Source organism: Mirounga angustirostris, unplaced genomic scaffold (assembly GCF_029215605.1).
Source record: "Mirounga angustirostris isolate CCGP_5_RB_7025 unplaced genomic scaffold, mMirAng1.0.hap1 SCAF_16, whole genome shotgun sequence".
NCBI classification, from domain to species: domain Eukaryota; kingdom Metazoa; phylum Chordata; class Mammalia; order Carnivora; family Phocidae; genus Mirounga; species Mirounga angustirostris.
In genome coordinates this window covers 4,004,047-4,024,547 of record NW_026991724.1, presented here as the reverse complement: position 1 = coordinate 4,024,547, position 20,501 = coordinate 4,004,047, and the positions used below count along the sequence as shown (strand labels likewise).

General features: G+C 53.7%; 1 protein-coding gene across 2 annotated transcripts in view; it reads left to right on the top strand.

The window, feature by feature from the left end:
- The window catches only part of CRISPLD2 (cysteine rich secretory protein LCCL domain containing 2), a 130,066-nt gene that overhangs the window by 90,974 nt on the left and 18,591 nt on the right, over window positions 1-20,501 (top strand). Inside the window, exon 15 of one of the 2 annotated variants that reach the window (XM_045890637.2) lies at window positions 2,505-5,086. The exons of the other annotated variant lie outside the window; for it this stretch is intronic. Coding sequence (XP_045746593.1) covers window positions 2,505-2,559 — 55 coding nt within the window. The 3' untranslated portion in view covers window positions 2,560-5,086. Of the gene's footprint in view, window positions 1-2,504; window positions 5,087-20,501 lie in introns of those variants that run through there. 2 annotated transcript variants of the gene reach the window in all.

Here is a 20,501-nt window from a genome sequence, read left to right as displayed (position 1 = left end):
CACCGTGAGGAGTAGCTGAGAACCTTGTGGCTCTGGGTGGCTCTCCCAGACTGTTCATTCGGGCAGAGAATCTGGGGAAATCTTGCAGCCCAAAGGCCTGAGGAGGGCCCTGGAACTTGAGCTTCCCAGAAACCAGCAGGGCAGCCGGGGTAACCCCAGCCCCGGCACGGCCACTCCCTCCATCCGCGGTCTGGTGGGGAGCTGCGGGTGCAGAGGCCGGCGGCCCAGCATTCTGCTCTGTCTGGACGCCTGGCTCTTGCTCACAGCCCCATCTCGCCAAGTGCTCCCATCTGATACATGTTTCAAAAGTTCAGTCCCAGGGTAGCCAGAAGCACAGAGCTGCCATGGGGAGAGGGGGAAAACAACCAGGAATTCCAAGCAGCCTGCTTCCTGAGGATTGCTACCCTTCCCGAGCCGTCTGAGAGGGCAAAGGCCATCTGTCTGGTCCGGCAGTTTCAGCTGGAGGGGAGACTCTTACAGGAAATCATGCTTAAATCAAGGCTCAGCTATTAATCTTATGCTCAAACTCATTTATAATGAGCAAAATGCAAGTGGAAACTCTGTGTGGATACCATGCCCCACTTTTGAATGGCTGAGCACCAAAAGCTGGATACCATGCCGGGCTGGTGAGCTCGTGGGCTGCCCCAGCTGCCTCACACGCTGTTGATAGGACTTGTCCGTTGGTGGGGCCCTTGCGGAGGGCAGTCTGGCAAGCTGTCCAGATCACAAATGCGTGTGTCCTGTGATCCAGCCATCCCACTCCTCGGGGCCGATCTGCAGGTGCTCTCATACATGTGTGGAAAGTCCCAAGGACGAGGCTGCGCTCTGTAGGATTGTTTGCAAGAGCAAAATATTAGGAGCTACTAAAGCTCCATGAGGAGGGACCCAGTTAGCTCTGTTGGAATACTTTAATATGATAGGATAATGTGCTGCTGAATACAAAGCATGGGGAGGCTCTTCGTGTACCGCAAGCTGTGCGTCTCACAACGGGGGCTGGCGAGGACGCGGAGCCCCCACAAGCCCCTCGCGTGTGGCCGGTGGGGAGGTAAGATGGGGCAGCTACTTTGGAAAACAGTTGGGCAGCTTTTTAAAAAGGCGAACATATGTTTCACCTATGGACCCAGCGGTGCCACTCTATATCCAAAAGAAAAACGTGTCCCTACAAGCGTGCACCCACAAACGTCCCCAGCAGCATTTTTCATAGATGCCCAAAGTGGAGAGGATCTATATATCCGTCAGCTGGGGAATGACTAAAGAAAACGTGGGCTACCCCTATGATGGAATATTATTCAGCCATAAAAAGGAGGGAAGTACGGATCACGCTGCCGAATGGGATAAGCCTCAGAACCATCCTGCTGAGCGAAAGAAGCCAGGCGCTCAGACCGCATATCGTATGATCCCGTTCACGTGAAACGTCCAGGACAGGCAGATCTGCATGGACAGAAGTTGCCGGGGCCAGTGGGAGGGGAACGGATTAAAACTGGGCATGAACAGTCTTTTGGGGTGATTCTAATCATCTAAAACCAGTTTGTGGAGGTGACTGAACAACCCTATAAAATAACTCAAAATCACTGGATCGTACACTTTAAAAAGGGTGAATTTCATGGCATGTTATACCTCAGTAGAGCTGGGGTTTCTTAATTTTTATTTACGTATTTCTGTATTGAGTGTGCACGTGTTGGGAGGGGAGGGGCAGAGGGAGCGAGAGAGACTCTCAAGCAGACTCCATGCTCAGCGCGGAGCCCGACACGGGGCTCGCTCCCACAGCCCTGAGATCATGACCTGAGCCGAAATCGAGAGTCCTCCACTCGACCGACCCACCCAGGTGCCCCCATCAGTAGAGCTGTTCGTTTGTTTGCTTTTTTTTTAAAGCCTTCAGTTAGCCGAAGGCTTTAACTCCTGCCTTGAGAGAATGCCTGTTACCAGCTGTGTGACCTTCGGTAGCTGTGTGACCTTGGGTAGTAAGTCCTTGCTTTCTATTGCTGCTGTTTTCTCACCTGCAAAACGAGGTCACCGATGGCACCCACCGGAGGAAGAAGGTGAAAAGGCGTGTACAGAGGGCTTTGTGCGGTGCTCGGCACGGCGTCCTGGCCCCGTTGGCGTGCGCTGTTTCAGTCCCCGCGGCTCAGCGTCAGCCAGATGGCCACCGTGGAGGTCGACAGGTGGTAGCCAACGCCAGGCAGAGGCCTCGGAGGGTGCCCTCGGTTCAGACGGACTGGGGCCAGCGAAACCCAGATGGAGCTCAAAGAAAAGAACTTCACAGCCCGGCCTGACCCAGATTCAGACCCAGGCCCGTTTACAAAGAGAATGGAATCTGCCGGCTCTTCCCGGCCCCGGGGACAGGAGCTGTGTTTCCAGCAGCCGCGGGGAGGTGTCCCTCTGTCCCTCGGCCACGGTTCTCCCACCTCGGGGATGCGGGGCACCCCGCTCTCCCTTCCCAGAGCCGGTCTCTGTAGAAGGCCCTCCCGATCTTTCAGTAATGTGCCCTCTGCCTTCTTTTTCAGCTTGAGGACCGCTCGAGACGGAAAGGCCTTCCGGATCTTTGCTGTCAGGCAGTGAATTTCCAGCGCCGGGGAGAAGGGGGCGTGCGTCTTCAAGAGGGCTTCAGGGTTTTGCTTTTTATTTTCGTCATTTTGGGAGGGGGGTGGGCTGGGGATATAGAGAGGCAGGAAACTTCCTTTGAATGGCGTTCGGTGTCACACCCTTTGTGCCTTTGTCTCGAACCACATGGAGAAACAGCGTCCTTGGGGTCCCGGCCGGACAGCTGGTGACTGGTCCTGCTGAGGCCGAGGGTCTCCATTTGTGTGCCCTCTCTGTACGGACAGTCACCAAGGTGTTCCTCCCTGGTGCTTCTCGGTGGGCGGCGGGGAGAGGGTTCCAGGTCCTCAGAGATGGCGGGATTCGGAGCTCACGCCGGGGAGGCATGCAGGGGCGGGAAGAGATAGAGTGAGAGCCTGCAAGGCGAGTTTCAGGAATGGAGTAGAAGGTGGTTATTTAAAAACTTTGAAAACACAGTCCATCCCTACCAATGGAGAAAATGGGTGTAATGTTTGCTGGTCAGACACATGGGCTGGAACCAGGGGGCTGGGGGAGCGAGGCCCGGGCCCCACCCTGCCCCCCGCCTTGCCAGCACCCCGCCTCCAGCAGGCTGGATCTGTAGACAGCAGTGCTGGTTTATTTAGAGTTCCACAGTAACTCCAGAGATTTATCTTGTCTTTGTCCTTCCCTTTGTCCACGTGGCCCGTCTGTTTGCTGCCGTGACCTTTGGTCTCCTTGAGGACAAATGAACCAGGATCCTTTCTTTGCCCCCTCCCCGTGTGGCTCCTGGCCCAGCCCAGACTGGTTTATGCATCACCTTCCCCACCAGGGTCTTTGCTTTGCAAGCGGTTCTGTTGGCAACATCCTCCCCCCCTTTTTTTTTTCTCAACTCTTAGTGTCTGTTGGTTCCACTGAGGTGTCTACAAACAGCCAAAGGAGGGCTGTTTTGTTGCTGCTTTTAAAAAGCAACAATGAAATATGCAGAGTCCCCATGCGTCGGATGACCTAGTTTTTAGCAGTGGGAGGAATGGATTCCTGAGTACATTCCTCGCCCAGGTTAGCAGCTCTGGGAAGAAGAACAGTTTGTGGTTATGAAACCAGCCTGTGGTAAAATAGCAAGAGATGGTAACACTCTAGAAGGATTTCTCTTCCTGTTTTTGTGGAACAATTCTTGCCAAATCCTCCTCGGGCTCCGAGGAGCGCGGTGCTCTCTGGGTCCCACTTTATAAAAGTTCTTCATGAGCCCAGACCAAAAACCCACAGTGAAATAAAATACCTTTTTGTAAATAGCATTGCTTTGCCGAAGGTGAAATTCTACCCTCCGCCACGAGGCTGGCCGATCTCTCACTTTTGTGAACGCCGGGTTTACATTTGATTTCACCCTCCGTCAAGATATTTCAAAGGCAAAGGAACTAGCAGAGGGTTAAAAAAAAAAAACAAACCAAACCAAACAAAGCAAAACCAAGATGGTCCGGACAAGGAAGTCTACTTGGGGAAGTAAGCTTGATGTGTTGTTGAGAGCATCTCTCCCTCGTGCACACACTGGAGGTAAATAGCTTCCTTCCTCCACCTTTAGGAATTGGGTAAGAGCCATGCTACCCTTAGCTCAACGGAGCTGGACTTAGCAGAGCTGTTTTTCCTTCGTGCACTGTGGGCTCGTAGTAATTCATAGGTTTTGACGATTCAGCCCCAAATGTCAGAGCACAAGAATTTGGTCAGTTATGTGTCTCGTGACAGCCCAAAGATCTGAGTACTTGGAAACTTCTGGATCCTAGGTGTTATGCTGCTGGACGCTTGCTTCCTCAGCCCCTGCTCTGCCACCAGCCTTTTGTGGTCTGTGGCTTTGTTGGGACTGCAGGGTTGGGGTTTCTAGAATTCGCGACCATCCAGGGGCTCTTCCCAGAAGCATCCTTCCCAAGGGAGAACCTGAAACGTCTGGTGTGAGCGGACCCCATCACGTTCGACTCAAGTCCCCCGGTTGCTGGACGCCTCAGTAACTGGCCGGTCTCACGGGATCGGCAGTCCTCACCAGAGCCAGAACTCGCTCTCCTCTCCGTACTCACCAACATTTTGCAACTGGAACCATTTTTCTTCTGAAAATGGAAACAAGGCTGCAAAGTCTAACCCCCTGTAATTAGAGACCACCTCTCATTTTGTGTGTTAACAGGACCCATCATGCCATCGGCACGTAACCCACATAGAAAGATGACAAATCAGGCCAACACTGTTTCTGGGTCTCCTGCCCCCAAAATGAAAAGTTCTCGTTTCCTTCAGATTTCTGCCCCGCCACGTTCTGGTTTTCATATTGTCTGTAGGCTCACTCAGCCCACAGCTTACATGTGTGCTTTTTTCTATGAAAAATGATGTATTTTACTACTTCCTATGTACAAAAGTTTATTGTAAATTTGTGTGTGTATGTGTGCTTTGCATGAACAGGGACCACGTTGCTGTCGTTTCAATAAAACTGGTTTGATTTCTAACGTGTTTCTGTGATGTATCTTTTTTGGACAAATCTGAACAGTTTGCGAAATAAAACGTTTACAACCCCCCTCGAAGGCTCTTGGCTGTTTTATTTTCGGAACTTCTACTAGGAATGTCACACTGAGGCAGGAAGATGCTGACCCCTGCAGTATTTTCTGGCGCCTCGGGGAAACCTCCATCCGATAAGCAGGAAGAGATGAAGAGATGTTGTTTAATGTGTGCAGACTATGTATGCATGGGGTGGGGGCGGGGAGCTTGTCAAAATGCAGATTCTGGGGGTGCCCAGGTGGCTCAGTTGGTTGAGCGTCCGACTCTTGATGTTGGCTCAGGTCATGATCTCGGGGTCGTGAGATCGAGCCCCAGTCAGGCTCTGTGCTGGACGTGGAGCCTGCTTGAGATTTTCTCCCTGTCTGCCCCTCCCCTGCTCACACACGCTCTCTCTCTCCCTCTCTCTCTAAAAAAAGAAGAAAGAAGGAAAGAAAGAAAGAACAAATACAGATTCCAGTCCAGCGGCTCTGGGCTGGGGCCCTAGATTCTGCATCTCTCATGAGCTCCTAGTGACGTGAGTGCTGCTGGCCCCCAAGCATACCGTGTGTGTCAGCGAGGAGTCTGCTCGGGCGCCCACAACAAAGCAGCTCAGACCTGGCACCTTCCACAATAGAGATTTATTCCCTCCCAGTTCTAGAGGCTGGAAGTCCGAGATCAAGGTGGCAGCAGGGTCGGTCTCTCCTGTGGCCTCACTTCTTGCTTGCAGACGGCCACCTTCTCCCTGAGTCCCGGACTTTGGGCGAGCACCCCTAGTCCTACTGGGTCAAGGCCTCACCCTTATGACCCCCACTGAACCTTAATTAACTCCTTAGAGGTCCTGTCTCCAAATATAATCATGTTGGGAGTTAGGGCTTCCACATCTGAACCTGGCGGGGGGGGCGCGCACATCAGCCTCTTTTGGTGATTGCCGTCATGTGTCCCCGGGTGTCCCAAGCTGCTTAGCCATGGGGGGAGGTTCAGGCGCTTGGCTGATCTTTACGTCTTACCATTAACGCTTCAGCCTTTGTATTCTCAGCACCCCGTTTATGTTCTTTCCATTGATGGTGAGGATAGCTTTTCTCTGTAATGTGTATACCTAGGCTTTGAAAATGTGGATTTAAAAATATTGCATGAGCACTTAATGCAGCTGGATTGCAAAAATCACAGACATTGGATAATGACTGATGTCTGGTGCACACTGGTTTCTGACAAGTGCATGGTCAAATCCACGGAAATGACCCTGTTGGCAGCTCCCTGCAGGGCATTGGGGGGGGGAACCTCTCCTGCCACCCCCATCCCAGATCTGCAGCCTCTTTCTCCTGCAGCTGATTTGGTCCCTTTTATTTCAGATATGATATTTTTCCATCCTAGAATGTCCATCTGGTTCTTTTCCTAATTTTCTAATTCTCCATGAAATTTTTCTTTTTTTTTTTCATTTATTTTGAAGATATTTTCCTTTATGACTTCAGCATAGATATGTCAGCTAATTCCTATGTCTGGGTCATTGTGGGATCACTCCCCATTGATTGCCTTTTCTCTTGAGCAAGAGTCGACACACTTTTTGTTAAAGGACCCAACCAGTAAATATTTTAGGATCATGAGCCGTAGCATCTCTGTCATGAAGCCTCAACCGAGTGTTTGTGGTGTGAAGGCAGCCATAGATAGGCATAAATGGATGAGCGTGAGGGTGTTCCAGTAAAATTTAATTTTTTTGAGAGAGAGTGCAAGTGGCGGGGCGGGGCAGAGGGAGAGGGAGAGTGAGAATCTTATGGAGGCTCCACACCCAGCATGGAGACCGACACAGGGCTCCATCTCATGACCCTGAGTTCATGCCCTGAGCTGAAACCAAGAGTCAGACGTTGAACCAACAGAGCCACCTAGGCGCCCATAAAACTTCATTTTTAAAAGCAGATGGCCAGCCTGCAAGGCATCATTTGCTGACCCCTTCTCTTGAGTATGGACCTTGTAAAAACATTTCTTTGTATGTCTAGTAATTTCATATTATATCTTGGACATTGTGCTAATGCATCATGGAGACTAGATAGTTATTCTTTGAGCAGGAAATTAACTTGTCTGGACTCAAATTCCGGACACTGCCCCACTGCAATGTCTGGCAGCTAAAATCATTCAGGTTTTGTTGGTCTTCGCTGCTCTGCTTGGAGTCTACTCTCTGCATGCCTGGTTCACGGGTCAGCAAGAGACTTGGACGCTCCCTTCCTGTGGCTCTCTCCTTTCTGGGGTTTCCCCTCTCCTTTCTAGATGCTATGCTTTCTGGTTCTTTAAGACTTCAGGCTCTTAGCAGACATTTAGCCAACCCTGCATGGTCCTGACTGGGCCTGTCTTCAGGCGAAAAGTTGAAAAATCTGTGAGACTCATGCAGTGCTATCTCCTTTCCTCCAAATGTTGACTCCTACATTTCCACCTGTCTGCTTCTCTTGATAAGCATCAGAGAGTTGTATTTTACATTTTTTTGGAGGTTATGGTCTCCATGTATAGGATGGTTGGTTGGACTATAGCCCTTCTGCCATTGCTGGAAGCAGAACCCCTGAGTCTGTGACTTAGAAATAGTTTTCCCAGATGTCTTGGCCAATAAATCTCGACTTATACCCCCATTGGTCTGGATTGGGTTCCACAGCCGCTCCCAGCTATAAAGGAGTTTGGAGATATGTGTATTTTTAACCATACTCAATGTAGCTCCTCCTGGAAAGGGGTCTTACTGAGGGAGAAGGAGGGAAGGGGCCTTGAGCGAGCAAGGGGCAGCCCTCCTGGGAACTTATCACAGGTGCATTAATTTCTTGGGGCCACTGTAACAAATGGCCACAAATCTGGCAGCTTAAACAACTGAAGTTTATTCTTTCACAATTCTAGGGGCCATTAATCTGCACTCTAGATGTGGGCAGGCTGCACCCCCCTCTAAAGGCTCTAGGGAAGAATCCTTCCTTGCCTCTTCCAGGTTCTGGTGGCTGCAGACATTCCTTGACTTGTGAGCACATCCCTCCAGTCTCTGCCCCATCTTCACATGACCTTCTCCCAGTCATGGATTTAGGGCCACCCTAAATCCAGGATGATTCCATCTCAAGCTGCCTAACTAATTATATCTGCAAAGACCCTAGTTTAAAATAAGATCACATTTGGGGCTTCCAGGAGGTCATGAATTTAGGGGGACACTATTCAACCCAATCCAACAGGTAGAAACCTATCCTGCAGGCTGAGTGACGGTAGCTATTGGGCATCTTATCTTTCTGGACACCTTGCTGGTAGATGCACTGCTGCTCCCTTTTTGGGATTTTGCTCGAGCCCCTTTGCAGCTCTTCTCCATCAGAGCCGTGCTCCCAGGATTGCTGAGTAGCGTGGCTTCAGTGTCTAGTCTCTGCTCTATCCCCTTTTTCCTCTTCAGCCTCTCTTGGCTTGAACCTTTGATATGACACTTGTGAGGGGCAGGAGAGGAACCTGGAGCCAGTGGGTCTGGATTCCAATCCTGGCTCTACCACTTATGATCTGAGAGACCTCGAATAGTTTACTGAACCTCTCTGTACCTCAATTTCCTCAAATGTAAACTAGGGATGATAATAGGGTTGTTCTGAGGCTTAAACACGTTAACATAATTTTTTTTTTTTTTTTAGATTTTGTTTATTTATTTGACAGAGAGAGAGCACAAGCAGGGGGAGCTGCAGAGGGAGAGGGAGAAGCAGGCTCCCCGCTGAGCAGGTAGCCTGACATGGGGCTCAATCCCAGGACCCTGAGATCACAACCCGAGCTGAAGGCAGACGCTTAACCTACTGAGCCACCCAGGCGTCCCTAACATCATTTTTTTAAAAAGTGTTTGGAAGCCTGGCACATAATTAAAGCTTTATACATATTAGTTGTTACTGCAACAAATACCATTATTTTAACAAATGTGTTGTGCTTCCCCAAGATTTTTTTTCCCTCTAAAACCCTCCCCTGGGCCTTCTGGCAGCAGTCCCCACCATCCTGACTTCTACCTCAGGGAAGGGAGACCCCAGAGGGTCAGTTTTGGCTTTTAAGTTTCTAGACAGACTTTTCTGTTTGTTTTATAGCTTTTTATTTTTACATAATTTCAGACTTATGGAGAAGTTTCAAGAAGGTTACCAGAATTCCCACATAGCCTCCACTCGGATTCCCCAGACATGGATTAACATATACCACATTTGCTGGATCCTTTTTTTCTCTCAATTCTTTAAGAAGTTACAGACACGAGACACTCTTTGTCTCTAAACACGTTTGTGTGTATTTCCTAAGAATAAGGGCATTCTCTTACTAGGAAGGAGAGATTTCCTTACATAAATCCTGGTGTATTTATCTCAATTGGGAAATTAAAGTGGGTACATTCTGTGACCGAATCTACAGATAGAGACCTTGCTCAGATTGAGCCCACCGTCCCAGGAACATCCCTGTGCTAACAGAAACTCTCAAATCACAAATCTCCTTCAGCCTCCATGTCTTTTTAGTATCCTTGACTCTGGACAAGCACTTCCCTGTATCTTCACTTTTTGTGATGTTTTAAAGAGTATTGGCCAGGGGCGCCTGGGTGGCTCAGTCATTAAGCATCTGCCTTTGGCTCAGGTCATGGTCCCAGGGTCCTGGGATCGAGCCCCGCATTGGGATCCCTGCTCCGCAGGAAGCCTGCTTCTCCCTCTCCCACTCCCCCTGCTTGTGTTCCCTCTCTTGCTGCATCTCTGTCAAATAAATAAATAAAATCTTAAAAAAAAATAAAGATTATTGGCCAAATATTCTGTAGAGCGTCCCTCCCATTGAGTTTGTTGGGTGTGTCTTCATTAGGAGATTCTGGTTAGACATTCTGGGCAGGAATCTCCCACAAATGGTGCTGTCCGTATCTCAGTGGGGGGCGGGGGTTGTGGGAGGCACCCGTCTGTTCGTGATCTTGCCATGGATGTCAACTTTGATCACTTGGTAAAGGTGGTGTCTGCCACATTTCTCCACTGCCAAGGTCTTTTTTTTTTTTTTTTTTTGTACTAAATAATTATCTTGGGGAGACAGAGGTTGAGGCTATGTAAATATCCCATTCCCCATGAAACCTTCACTCACTAATTTTCGCCTCCATTGGTAATTCTCGCCTGAAACAAGTATTCCGGGGTGGTTGTCAAATGGAAACTTCTCTGATTACCCTCTGCCTTCCATCTTTATTAGTTGGCACAACCCTGTCACGTCCCCTCTTCATTTACTCACACACACAAATGTTGTATTTTCTGTTTTATAAATAAGTTCTATATTTGTATATACTTTGTATATGATGTCCATACATTATACCTGCACGCACACGTTGGTATGGCTGATTCTAGCGTCATGCAGGGGATCACACCACCTTATACATTTTCCGTTTCGGTGCTCGCCCCTCCCAGACTGGAGCAGAGAGAGGCTGGCCGGCTGGCTTCTGAGTGCCTTTGACATGAGCCCCATCGGCTCTGGCACAACAAGATGTTTCCCGGCTCATCCTGTACTTTCCTCTCCCCAACCCTGGAATCAGTCATTTCTCCAAGGAGCCCTGGTTCCTTTTAGTGGAGATTGTATCTAAACAGACACAAAACTCTCTGACAGAGAAAACCGATTAAAGGAAAGGATGCTTGTATCTCAAAAGCCACATCTCGGGGATCGCACAACAGATATGGGGAGAGTCTGGTTCTTTGCCTTCCTGGGCTCTGCAGATGACAGGAGAGGAGAAGCCTAAAGCCGGGTGCTGGCCATCGTCTACGGGGCTCCCCAACCCATGAGCTGGAGCCCCCTCCTCCTGGAGAGGCTTAGAAGCATCTGATACCCACTTCCCCAGACTCCCTTGCAGCTAGGGTGCACGCAAGTGGCATGCCTCCCGTACTTGGAACTGGGAGCCCCTGATTCAAGGAAGTTGGTGTTCAGAGTTGTTCTCTCAGAGCAACAGTGGGAGCTTTGGGAGCAGTGGGTAGGGATGACGGATTTAAAGAAAATAAAATATAATAATAACAATAAAATATTGTGTGGTACCTACTTTTGCTAAAATATTATTCGTTGTTTATCTGCAACTCCAATTGGACTGGGTCTCCTGTGTTTTATCTGGCAACCATGGGTGTGGGGCTGACAGGAGAGTCCAGACTCCCACCCCGGGGCCTGCATGCCCACGCTCAGCCACCCAGCGGGGGGGGGGTCCCACCAGACCAGTTTTGTGGTGTGATTTTGGAGGCTGTTTCTGGCTGCAGAACCTTCCCACCTGGTCCTCCAGCCCTCCCTGAGATCCTGTGGTATCCTCACTGTTCTCATAACAAATCCCTTTTCTCTTTAAATGAGTGCAGAGCACTGGGAACGGCCACCTGTGCCCATCTCTGTGCTGAAGCCAGGTGGGGAAGAGGGGAGGAAGCCCCCAGATCGGTCTGGGAAACCAGAGAGTAGAATGGACTTGTCTCCTGCTTCCTTCCAGAACTTGCAGGATTCCCCAGCCCACAGGCTGAACCAACCATCCATCCTTCCTTCCTTCTATCCATCCATTATCCTTCCCTCCTTCCTTCCTCCCTTCCATTCTCCATCCATCCATCCATCCATCCATCCATCTGATGATTATTGAGCACCTCCTGTGTGTTAGGCACTGTTCTAGGTCCTAGAGGTGCCACAAATGACAAAACAGACACAGATGCGTGGTCTCCCGCGTGGAGCTTACATTTGTGTGGGGGTGGAGTGTAGGGGGGTGGCAGGCAGGAAACGAGAGCGCGGTAACCATCTTCTGCATCAGGTGTAAGAAGTGCTATGAGAAAAAGAACCCAGACAAAGGAGGCTGGGAGTGCCAGGGGCAGAGGTGTTTGATACATTCAACAGGGTGCTCAGGGAAGGTGAGGTCAGGTCTTTGTAAAGGGGGGGATGGAGGTGTGGGAGGAGCCAGAGGGTGTCAGAGGGAGTGTGCCTGGCCCCAGGGAGCCCAGGAGGGCAGCATGGAGGGAGAGGTGACAGAGGGGCAGGTGAGGGCAGCCATCAGGCCTCGGGGAGGACTTGAGCTTCCAGTCCAGGGAATTGGGGAGCCATGGAGGGCTCTGGACTGAGGAGAGATGGGCCTTGACTTCCATTTCTCGAGGAGTGTGAGCTCAAGGAGGGGGCAGAGGGCTCTCAGAATGAACTGATTTAAATCAGAAACAAGTAAAACCAGGGTGCTTTTTGCAGAATGGCCAGTTTTCTTCTGAGTTTGTCAGCTATTGGGGTGGGGCGGGGAGGGGGGAACCTCGAGAGCTAAAGGTCAAGGTTCACTATAGAGAAATAGAAGTGTGCCTTTTCTTGCAACCTGGGCGTGTGCCTTGAAAACTCATGGTGGCTGGCTCAGGTGCCTCCTCCTGTGTATTCCTCGTCACGGGCCTGCGAGCCAGGTGCCCGTGTCCCCGTTGCCAGGTGGGCAAGCCGGGGCCCGGTGAGGCTGAGTGCCTTGCCAGGCCCCCGGGGCCACCCCAGGCCGCCTTCCCCGCGGAGCACCTCCCTTGTCAAGCTTCCTTCCAGCCTGAGTCGCCCCTGGCTCGCCTTCGCCTTCTGTGGGACTTTGAAAATCAAGATGGAAATTACCAGGAGCCCAGCCGGCCATTCCACCTGCCTGCCCCGCTCCACCCTCCCTGTTCGGGTTGGCCTGGAAACAGCCTGCTCTGGCCAAATGGGTCAATTGAGAAGGAAGCATTTGCGGGTGGGCGTGGACGTGTGTTAACTTGGTTTTGCCCAAAAAATAAGGTGGTCTTGTCATGCGGGGGTGTGGGGGGGAGCACAGGAGTGCATGGACAGCTGGTAGGTCCCAGAGCGGCCCCAGGCCGAGATCGGCGAGGACCGTCCTCCTCCCCTGGCCGACCCAGGCCAGGCCTGGAGCACGCATCGTGGTCAAGAGCCACCTTCTCTGGCTCCCAAGGCCGCTGGGATGACCTGCCCACTTCCGGAGGAGGTTGGCAGCACCACGAGACGTCTGATCCCAAATGGAAAATTGAAACCATGATTCTCCGTCACTGCAGCCATTTGTCACTGGACAAGGACGCATATAAACAGCTTAATTGGAACCAGACCACCTTTCTCCCCCTCCCTCTGCTCCTTCCCAGGGCCTCCCCTGCTCACTTGAGGAAGGGAGCAAACATGGTGCAAGGTCAAAACAAAGGGCCTGTTTGCTACTCTTTGCTGAATCGAGCCTGCTAACCCACCCCATCTGGTCTCGCAACAGCCCATTTGTCCAGGAGAAGCTGGAGTTCCATCATTTGGCCAAGGAAACGCAGGCAAGGCGCAGAACCAAGGTCCCAGCCAAGCCTCCCCAGAGACCCAGCTGCCCCTTGTGAACATGGCGGTCGGGCTTGCCAGGGACCAGCACGCCTGCCTTGTTGGGTGCGCTCAGCCTCAGTCCCCCCCGCAGCCCCCAGAGTCCCCGTGGGGCACCTCCCTGCCTCGGAGACTCGTCACATGGCTGGTAAGTGCCAGAGCTGGACTTCACCCCCATGGGGCGTGACCCCTCTGAGACTCAGTTTCCCTCACTGTCTCAAATCTCAGTGCGCTGCCTTCTGAAGATGCTATCCTCGCGTCCCAAGCTTGTGCCATGAGCACTCTCTTCTTCATCCAACATCATCGGGGGGGCTAACTGAAGAGCTAGTAGCCCGTGGGTTAGAGGCCCAGCGTTGCCCCTTCTCGCTGTGTGGCCCTGGGCACGCTCCTTTTTTTTTTAAGATTTTATTTGCGAGAGAGACAATGAGAGAGAGAGAGCATGAGAGGGAGGAGGGTCAGAGGGAGAAGCAGACTCCCCGCCGAGCAGGGAGCCCGATGCGGGACTCGATCCCGGGACTCAGGATCATGACCTGAGCCGAAGGCAGTCGCTCAACCGACTGAGCCACCCAGGCGCCCCCCTGGGCACGCTCCTTCACCTTAACCTCTCTGTGCCTGTTTCCGTGTCTGTCCCGGGGTGGTGGGGGGGCGGGCAGGAACAGTACCTGGCTCAGACAGTGGTGACGGGGATCCTACGAGTGTGTGGGAAGTGCTTACGACAGCACGTGGGCACGTGCATGCCGCCGAGTCACCACAGCAAAGCCCTGCGAATGTGGCCGCTGACATTAGAGTAACACGCGAAGAGTCGTAAAAATAGCGGTGCAGCAACGAGCACGATACCGGTACCTGACGAGTGTGCAAGCGCGGGCACAGGGCGGGCAGCCCCGAGGATCGTGCCGTCAGCCTGGTTCTGCTCTCCGGGCTGTGCAGGCACGTGGGGGCGCCCGGGGGCGCGTGGCTGTGCGGGCGGGTGCGTGTGAGTAGAGGGAGAGCCCGGGGCAAGGAAGTGGGAGACGCGTGAACCCTCCCCCGTGACTGAGCCACTGTCCCCAGCGGCGATGTGATGCAGATGCAGCTTGAAGATGAAACCAGAGTGAGTGATGAAACGAGTGAGTGAAACAGACGGCCTGTTCCAGAAAGCTCGCTGTGTCACGAGTTCGTGCTGGGTGCCGCTCCCGGCTCTTCACAAATACGAGCGCATCGATCCTCATGACAGTCCCATGAGACGGACACCGTGTCTTCATCCCCATTTCACAGATGAGGAGACTGCCACAGAGAGGGTAGGCGACTTAGCTCATGTCACACAGCCTGGGGCAGTCAGGTGAGGAGCATGCCCCTCACCGGGGGTCCACACAACCCTCACCCAAGAGCCCAAGAGCTTGTGACGGCCACCCGTCAGAATCACGTGACAGGACGTGAGTGCTGACCGGATGCGGGGGCGTCAACTTCATCGCGCACTTAATCCTCCAAACTTGGCTCAGAATGGCTGTCCTGGTTTCCAACTCGTGGGTCAAAACGAGAAACACGGTCTTCAGAACCAACAAGTCACGAAAGACAAAGATAGGCCGAAGGACTGTTCCAAATTAGGGGGACGAGAGAGACTGGGCCCTGAACCCCAGAGGCAGGGACGGCCATGGAGCACCTCCCGGAGGCCCTGGCCACCGCGACCCGGTCCTCGGGCTGGGTGATCATACTCATCACGGGAGACTGAAGACGCCGTCACGCTCTGACAGCCCAACGTCCCCATGAGATGTTCGGCGTCCCGACGTGGATCGTGCTATTGTAGGGAAGGGATTTAGGAACGGGACAGACTGGTGTCTGCACTTGACTCTCGAATGGGATGTGAATAAACACGCACCCATACACAGAAAGTGCTACAGCTACAGGACAAATGCAAACAGTTGGTGAATCTGGGCGAAGGGTGCACAGGAATTCCCTTTATTATCCTTGCAACTTGTCTGTAAGTTTGAAATTATACCAAAATAAGAAGTTACAGAATATAATAACCAAGCACAACCCCAAAAAAGGCACCGAATCCAGGTCATCACAAGTGCATTCTGGAGCTCTCACTCGGGCACGGACGTCCCCAACGGGGAGGCACGTCTGTGCCTTCTCAGCCCACCTGCTGGACATCATCACGCTCAGGTGGGCAGCCTGCAGGTGCCCCAGACACCCTCACTGCCTGCCCCCAGCTCCAGTGGAAACAAAAGCATCTCCTGGGTGCCAGGCACTGGAGTGGACCCCAGCGGCCCCGTGGCCAATGAGACAGACCCGCCCCTGCCCTCCAAGGACCAACAGACACAGGACAAGGATGAGGAGGCTCTAAGGCGGAGGTGCAGGTGCTGAGGGGGCCCCGCCGGCCTAGGGCAGGGTGGGAGTTGGAAAGGCTTCTGTGGGCGCCTGGGTGGCTCAGTTGGTTAAGCGACTGCTTTCGGCTCAGGTCATGATCCTGGAGTCCCGGGATCGAGTCCCGCATCGGGCTCCCTGCTCGGCAGGGAGTCTGCTTCTCCCTCTGACCCTCCTCCCTCTCATGCTCTCTGTCTCTCATTCTCTCTGTCTCAAATAAATAAATAAAATCTTAAAAAAAAAAAAAAAAAAAGGAAAGGCTTCTGGGTGGGAATAGTTGTGCAGGAGGAGAGGGAAAGCTAGGGGAGGAGGGAAGGGGGCAACGTGTATCCCGGCAGCTCTGTGCAATAGGTACTATTAGCCCCTTTTGTAGGTGGGAACACAGGTTCCAAGTGTGTAATTCGCTCGCCCGTGGTCTCGGGGCTAGGGTGGGCAGCCCTGGGATTCGCACCTGAACACTGCCACCCCCCTTCCTGTAAGAAGGAGGGGTGACGTCTGCAGGGAGATGGAGCCCACTAGTGCCCAGGGCAGGGGGCACTGGGCCCAGGGCTCCACCCTTGACCTGCCCCCTCGACTCTGGTCTTCCCCCTGCCAGAGCAGCTCAGACGTCCTGGGAGCGGGGAGCACAGCAGGTGTGGACCTGCAGGTGCGGAATCTGGGCGTGGCCCGGCCCAGCTCCGTGGTGTGTAAGCCCCGGATGGTGAGGCTAAGCCTCCCTGGTCTTGTCTCTCGAACAGACACTGATAGTGCACAGAGCCTTGGCTGCGTGCTCGACAAGCGTTCTAACAACAGCGGCGTTGTTGAGCAGAGTGGCGACCGTTTCGGGGCTGAAACACTTCATCATCCTCTCCATTTGTGGCCCAGATGCGACGGAACTGGGTCCAGATCTTACCGTTTGGCCCCCTCCTTTCCTTCCAGACTGTGTGGGTTTGTTTTTCCTCCTGTTGCTTTGCCAAAAGCCAGAGTAACAAACCCCACCACCTGCCACTTGGTAAGAGGAGAAGGATTTTTTTTTTTTTAACACTGATTGCAGCAGGAAACCCTGAGGTGGGGACAACCTCACACTCTCCACGTGTCACCCCACAGTGGCCTCTTCCTGTGTCATTTTGGACACTGGCCCCGGGGGCCCCGTGACCTAACCCCCAAGTATAGCCAAGCAGAGGGGGCTTAGAGGCTGGCCACCCGGAAGAGACCGGCAGTTTCCTTGTTGGGCTGGGCCTGTGGCCTCAGGCGACCCGGCAGCTGTCTTTCAGAATGGCCCCAGGTGGGGTCAGCTGTGGGTGTGCATGCACACACGCGCGTGCACGCACAGATGGGGGCCCCAGGCAGCTCACTCACTGATAACGACAGCCAGTGATTGCTCTAGTCATGGCCCAGACAAGTGTGTCTCCAAACCGAGCCGGGAGCGAGAACAGCGCGGCGGGGCTCCGCTTGGAACCCGGATACCCTCCCACGCCCAGGAGCAGGGAGCGCACTTTACCCAGCGGGGATTCGGGGGACCGCTGTCCCCAGTCTCCACTTCCTGCTGAGCTGTGTCCCCCGAATCTGCTAGACCAAGCACCAGATCCGTCTCCCTGATAAGAAAATCGGGGTGATCACGCCATCCTCAGCACTTAGGGTGGCAAACACCTAAATTTCGTGGGTATGTCGAGGGATCGCCTGTTGCTTGGTGATCACTGATCCCACATTCTCCCGAGAAGGCAAGGTTGAAGAAAGCAGCCATGCCTCCACCCTGTGAATGACAAGGCCACACAATCACCGTGTTTATGGGTGGTGCTGAGTGTTGGCATTCATTCCATCCGCGGTGCGTTTTCAGAGTGTGTGCTCTCTGTACGGACAGAGTGGTTCCCAGAGGCACCGTGACGGGGAGAGGGCAGATGGCGGGCCCACAAGCACCTACGAGCACATTGGTGGGTGGCACGTGGTGCCACGGGGGGCCGTTTGCATGTGCAGACAGGGAGGCTTCCTGGAGGAGGAGCCTGGTCTAGATCCTAGGAGCAATGAGCTACAGACATTGAAGCTTCAATCTTGAGGGGGGGTTGGGGGGGTCAGATTTGCATTTTGAAAGCACGTTCCAGCGAGAGTGTGAAAAGTGGGTTGTTGGGATCAGGAATGGAAGCCAGAAAACAAGTGGTGGCCATTGCACAGGCCTGGGGAGACGCCAAAGCCAAGAATTTCTAAGGTGCTTCCCTCCGTGTCTGAGCCGGCAGCAGGCAACTTGGGGTGGCAGCCATGGGGGTGCAGAGAAGTGGGTGTGTTGAGAGAGATTGGGGCGGCAGTGTGACAGGACTCGGGGTACATGGGGTTTGGGGAGAGGAGGAAATAGGGTCAAAGCCGCCTCCAGCGGGTCTGACTTAATTAGCTGAACTGGACCGATGGTCGTGTCTGTCAGTCCAGGTAACTCTAGGTTGGGGAGGGAGAGGAAAAAAAAACACATTTGTCATCATAAGTTAAAAAAGAAAGTGTGATCTGCAGTATAGTATTATTTTCCTTTACAGCATGTAGAAAAAACACAGAAAACAACTTCGCTAACGGTTAACAGGGGTTCTCTGTGAACAGGAGATCGTCCTCTCACTTTTCTCTACTTCCCGAGTAGTCTTTGATGATCATGTGCTAATACTATGATTAGGGAAGAACCACATGAAAACATACATGTTTTCCATGAAATCCATGCTGCGGACGGAGGTCGTGTTTCCCTCTGCCCGCCCCCCCCCCCCCCCGAGAATAACTGGCTGGTGGGAGTCGGGAGAGGGGCTCCGGGAGCAGGGATGCGGTGGCTGTCGGTGGCACCTCAGCCCTGTCCACCAGGCTCGGCCCTCACGGTGCTCCAGCCCTTCAATCCGGGTCTGCCGACTGCAGTCTGAATTCCCAAAGCTCAGTGTAACTGTGGCATTTCAACTTCCTCCTTACGTTTTCTTCCTTTCTCCCAAAGAAACGTGCAGAGCCAACCATAGCCTGGCGTGGTGGACATTTTCCCACAGCTCTTGGGCCTTTCGAAAAGCGAGAGGCGTTCCCTCCCCTGGCTTCCAGAGCCGGGAGACAGCTCTGTTTTGTTTCATCCCTGGCCCCGACGAGATAGGGTCTGGGTGGGAAGAGCCACTTGGAGGAAACCTCCACCGAGGCACCACGTGTTTGCTGGGGGAGGGACACGAGATTGCTGGGGTGCTTGGAAAGCGTGAGCCTGAGACGGGGCCTGGCGCCTCGGGGCCCGTGACCTTCGGGAACGTTCTGCGGAAGCCCTAGCTGCGCTCCGGGGAGAGGGACTGCGCCGCTCCCCCAGACAGTGAGAAAGGGCCCCCCTCTGCTTCCTGGAGGAGGAGTCTGGTCTAGATCCTGCACCGGCGGCCTCTGCTTCTGGGGGTGCAGGGCTGTGAGCCGGGTTCCCGCGCCAGGAGCCCGGCACGCAGCCAGCGGGCGCGAGAGGCGACCGACCGTCCCTCCTTGAAGAAGGTGGGAGGACAAAGTCCTTCTGCCTGGCTGAAACGGTGATAGGAGCAGGAATGGGAGCAGGAATGCTAGGAGGAGGAGTCCTGACGGTAACGATCCGAGGAGAACCTGCAGGAAGCACGGGGTAGTAACTAGCGGCGCTGGTCACAGGCTCTTTTGCGGCAACGCTGGCGGTCAGAGGGGAAGGGCCGTGGAGTCACACCGGCAGCAACATTCACAGCTGCAGCAGTAACAGCTGGGGCACCAGCAGGGAGAGAGGAGTGAGCGCTGTCCGCCCCGGCCACGGTCCCAGAGGCGCAGTGAAGGTAGTGGGCGAGGTAACGACCGGCCGGGTAACCACAGGCGGGGCAGCGGGCCGATCGTTACCCCGGGAGTAGTCCTCGCGTGCCCGTATCACCGAGCATCACTGTGTGCCGCGCCCCGAGCCGAGCACCGTGCGGGACAAAGCCACGCAGATGCTCCATCCTCGCAGAGCTTAAATTGCCTTCTCCTGCGCTTCTGTCCTTGAGGACGTGGAGCACTTCGTGGGGGTCAAGGGGCTGAGGAATAAGGGAGGGTCCTCCTTGTCAGGCCTGGTGCCCCCTGGCCCATTCTGTGGAACACTCAGTTCATCCTTGGCTCCAACCTCCCCATCATCCAAACTTCCCCTCGGAACCAGTTACATAAGTGTTCCCTGAGGCTGGAAGCTTCCAGATGGCCGTGCGGCCCACCCTACCAGCTGCTCCCCGGGTGTCGGCCCTGGCCACTTTCCTGGGCCCGGAGATCCTGGAGTGGCGTGACACAGAGCAGCTGCTGAAACATGGGGGGGCCGGGCGTGCTGAGTGCGCACATCAGCCCCCCGAGAGCCTCTGTGTGCTCCCCGCCCTTCAGCAACTGCGCCCAGGGGCAGAGCCGGGTCCCTGTGACCCTGGACATCTGGGCCCATAGCACAGACCAGCCTCGAGGAAGGCACGCTGGTGACCTCCCCTCACCAGAACAGTCCGCCCTTGTCCCTCCTGTTTTGCCTGGACACGTTCCTGCTCCCTCTTGTGTGATGAGCTTCCTCCTGCCTACACTCAAATCATTTTCAGGGCCACGTCCAGGGAGCATGGGTTTCCAGACCCCCAGGTCGGTCAGAATCCTTGGAAAGCAGGTTTAAAATGCCCGCTGAGGGGGCGCCTGGGGGCTCAGTCAGTGAAGCGTTTGCCTTCAGCTCAGGATGTGATCTCAGGGTCCTGGGATCGAGCCCCACGTCCTGCTCCCTGCTCAGCGAGGAGTCTGCTTCTCCCTCTCCCTCTGCTCATGCTCTTTCACTCAAATAAGTAAATAAAATCTTTTAAGAAATAATAGAATAATACAATGCCCGTTCAGGGGCGCCTACCCAGGCAGTCCGATCCCATAGGTCTGGGAGT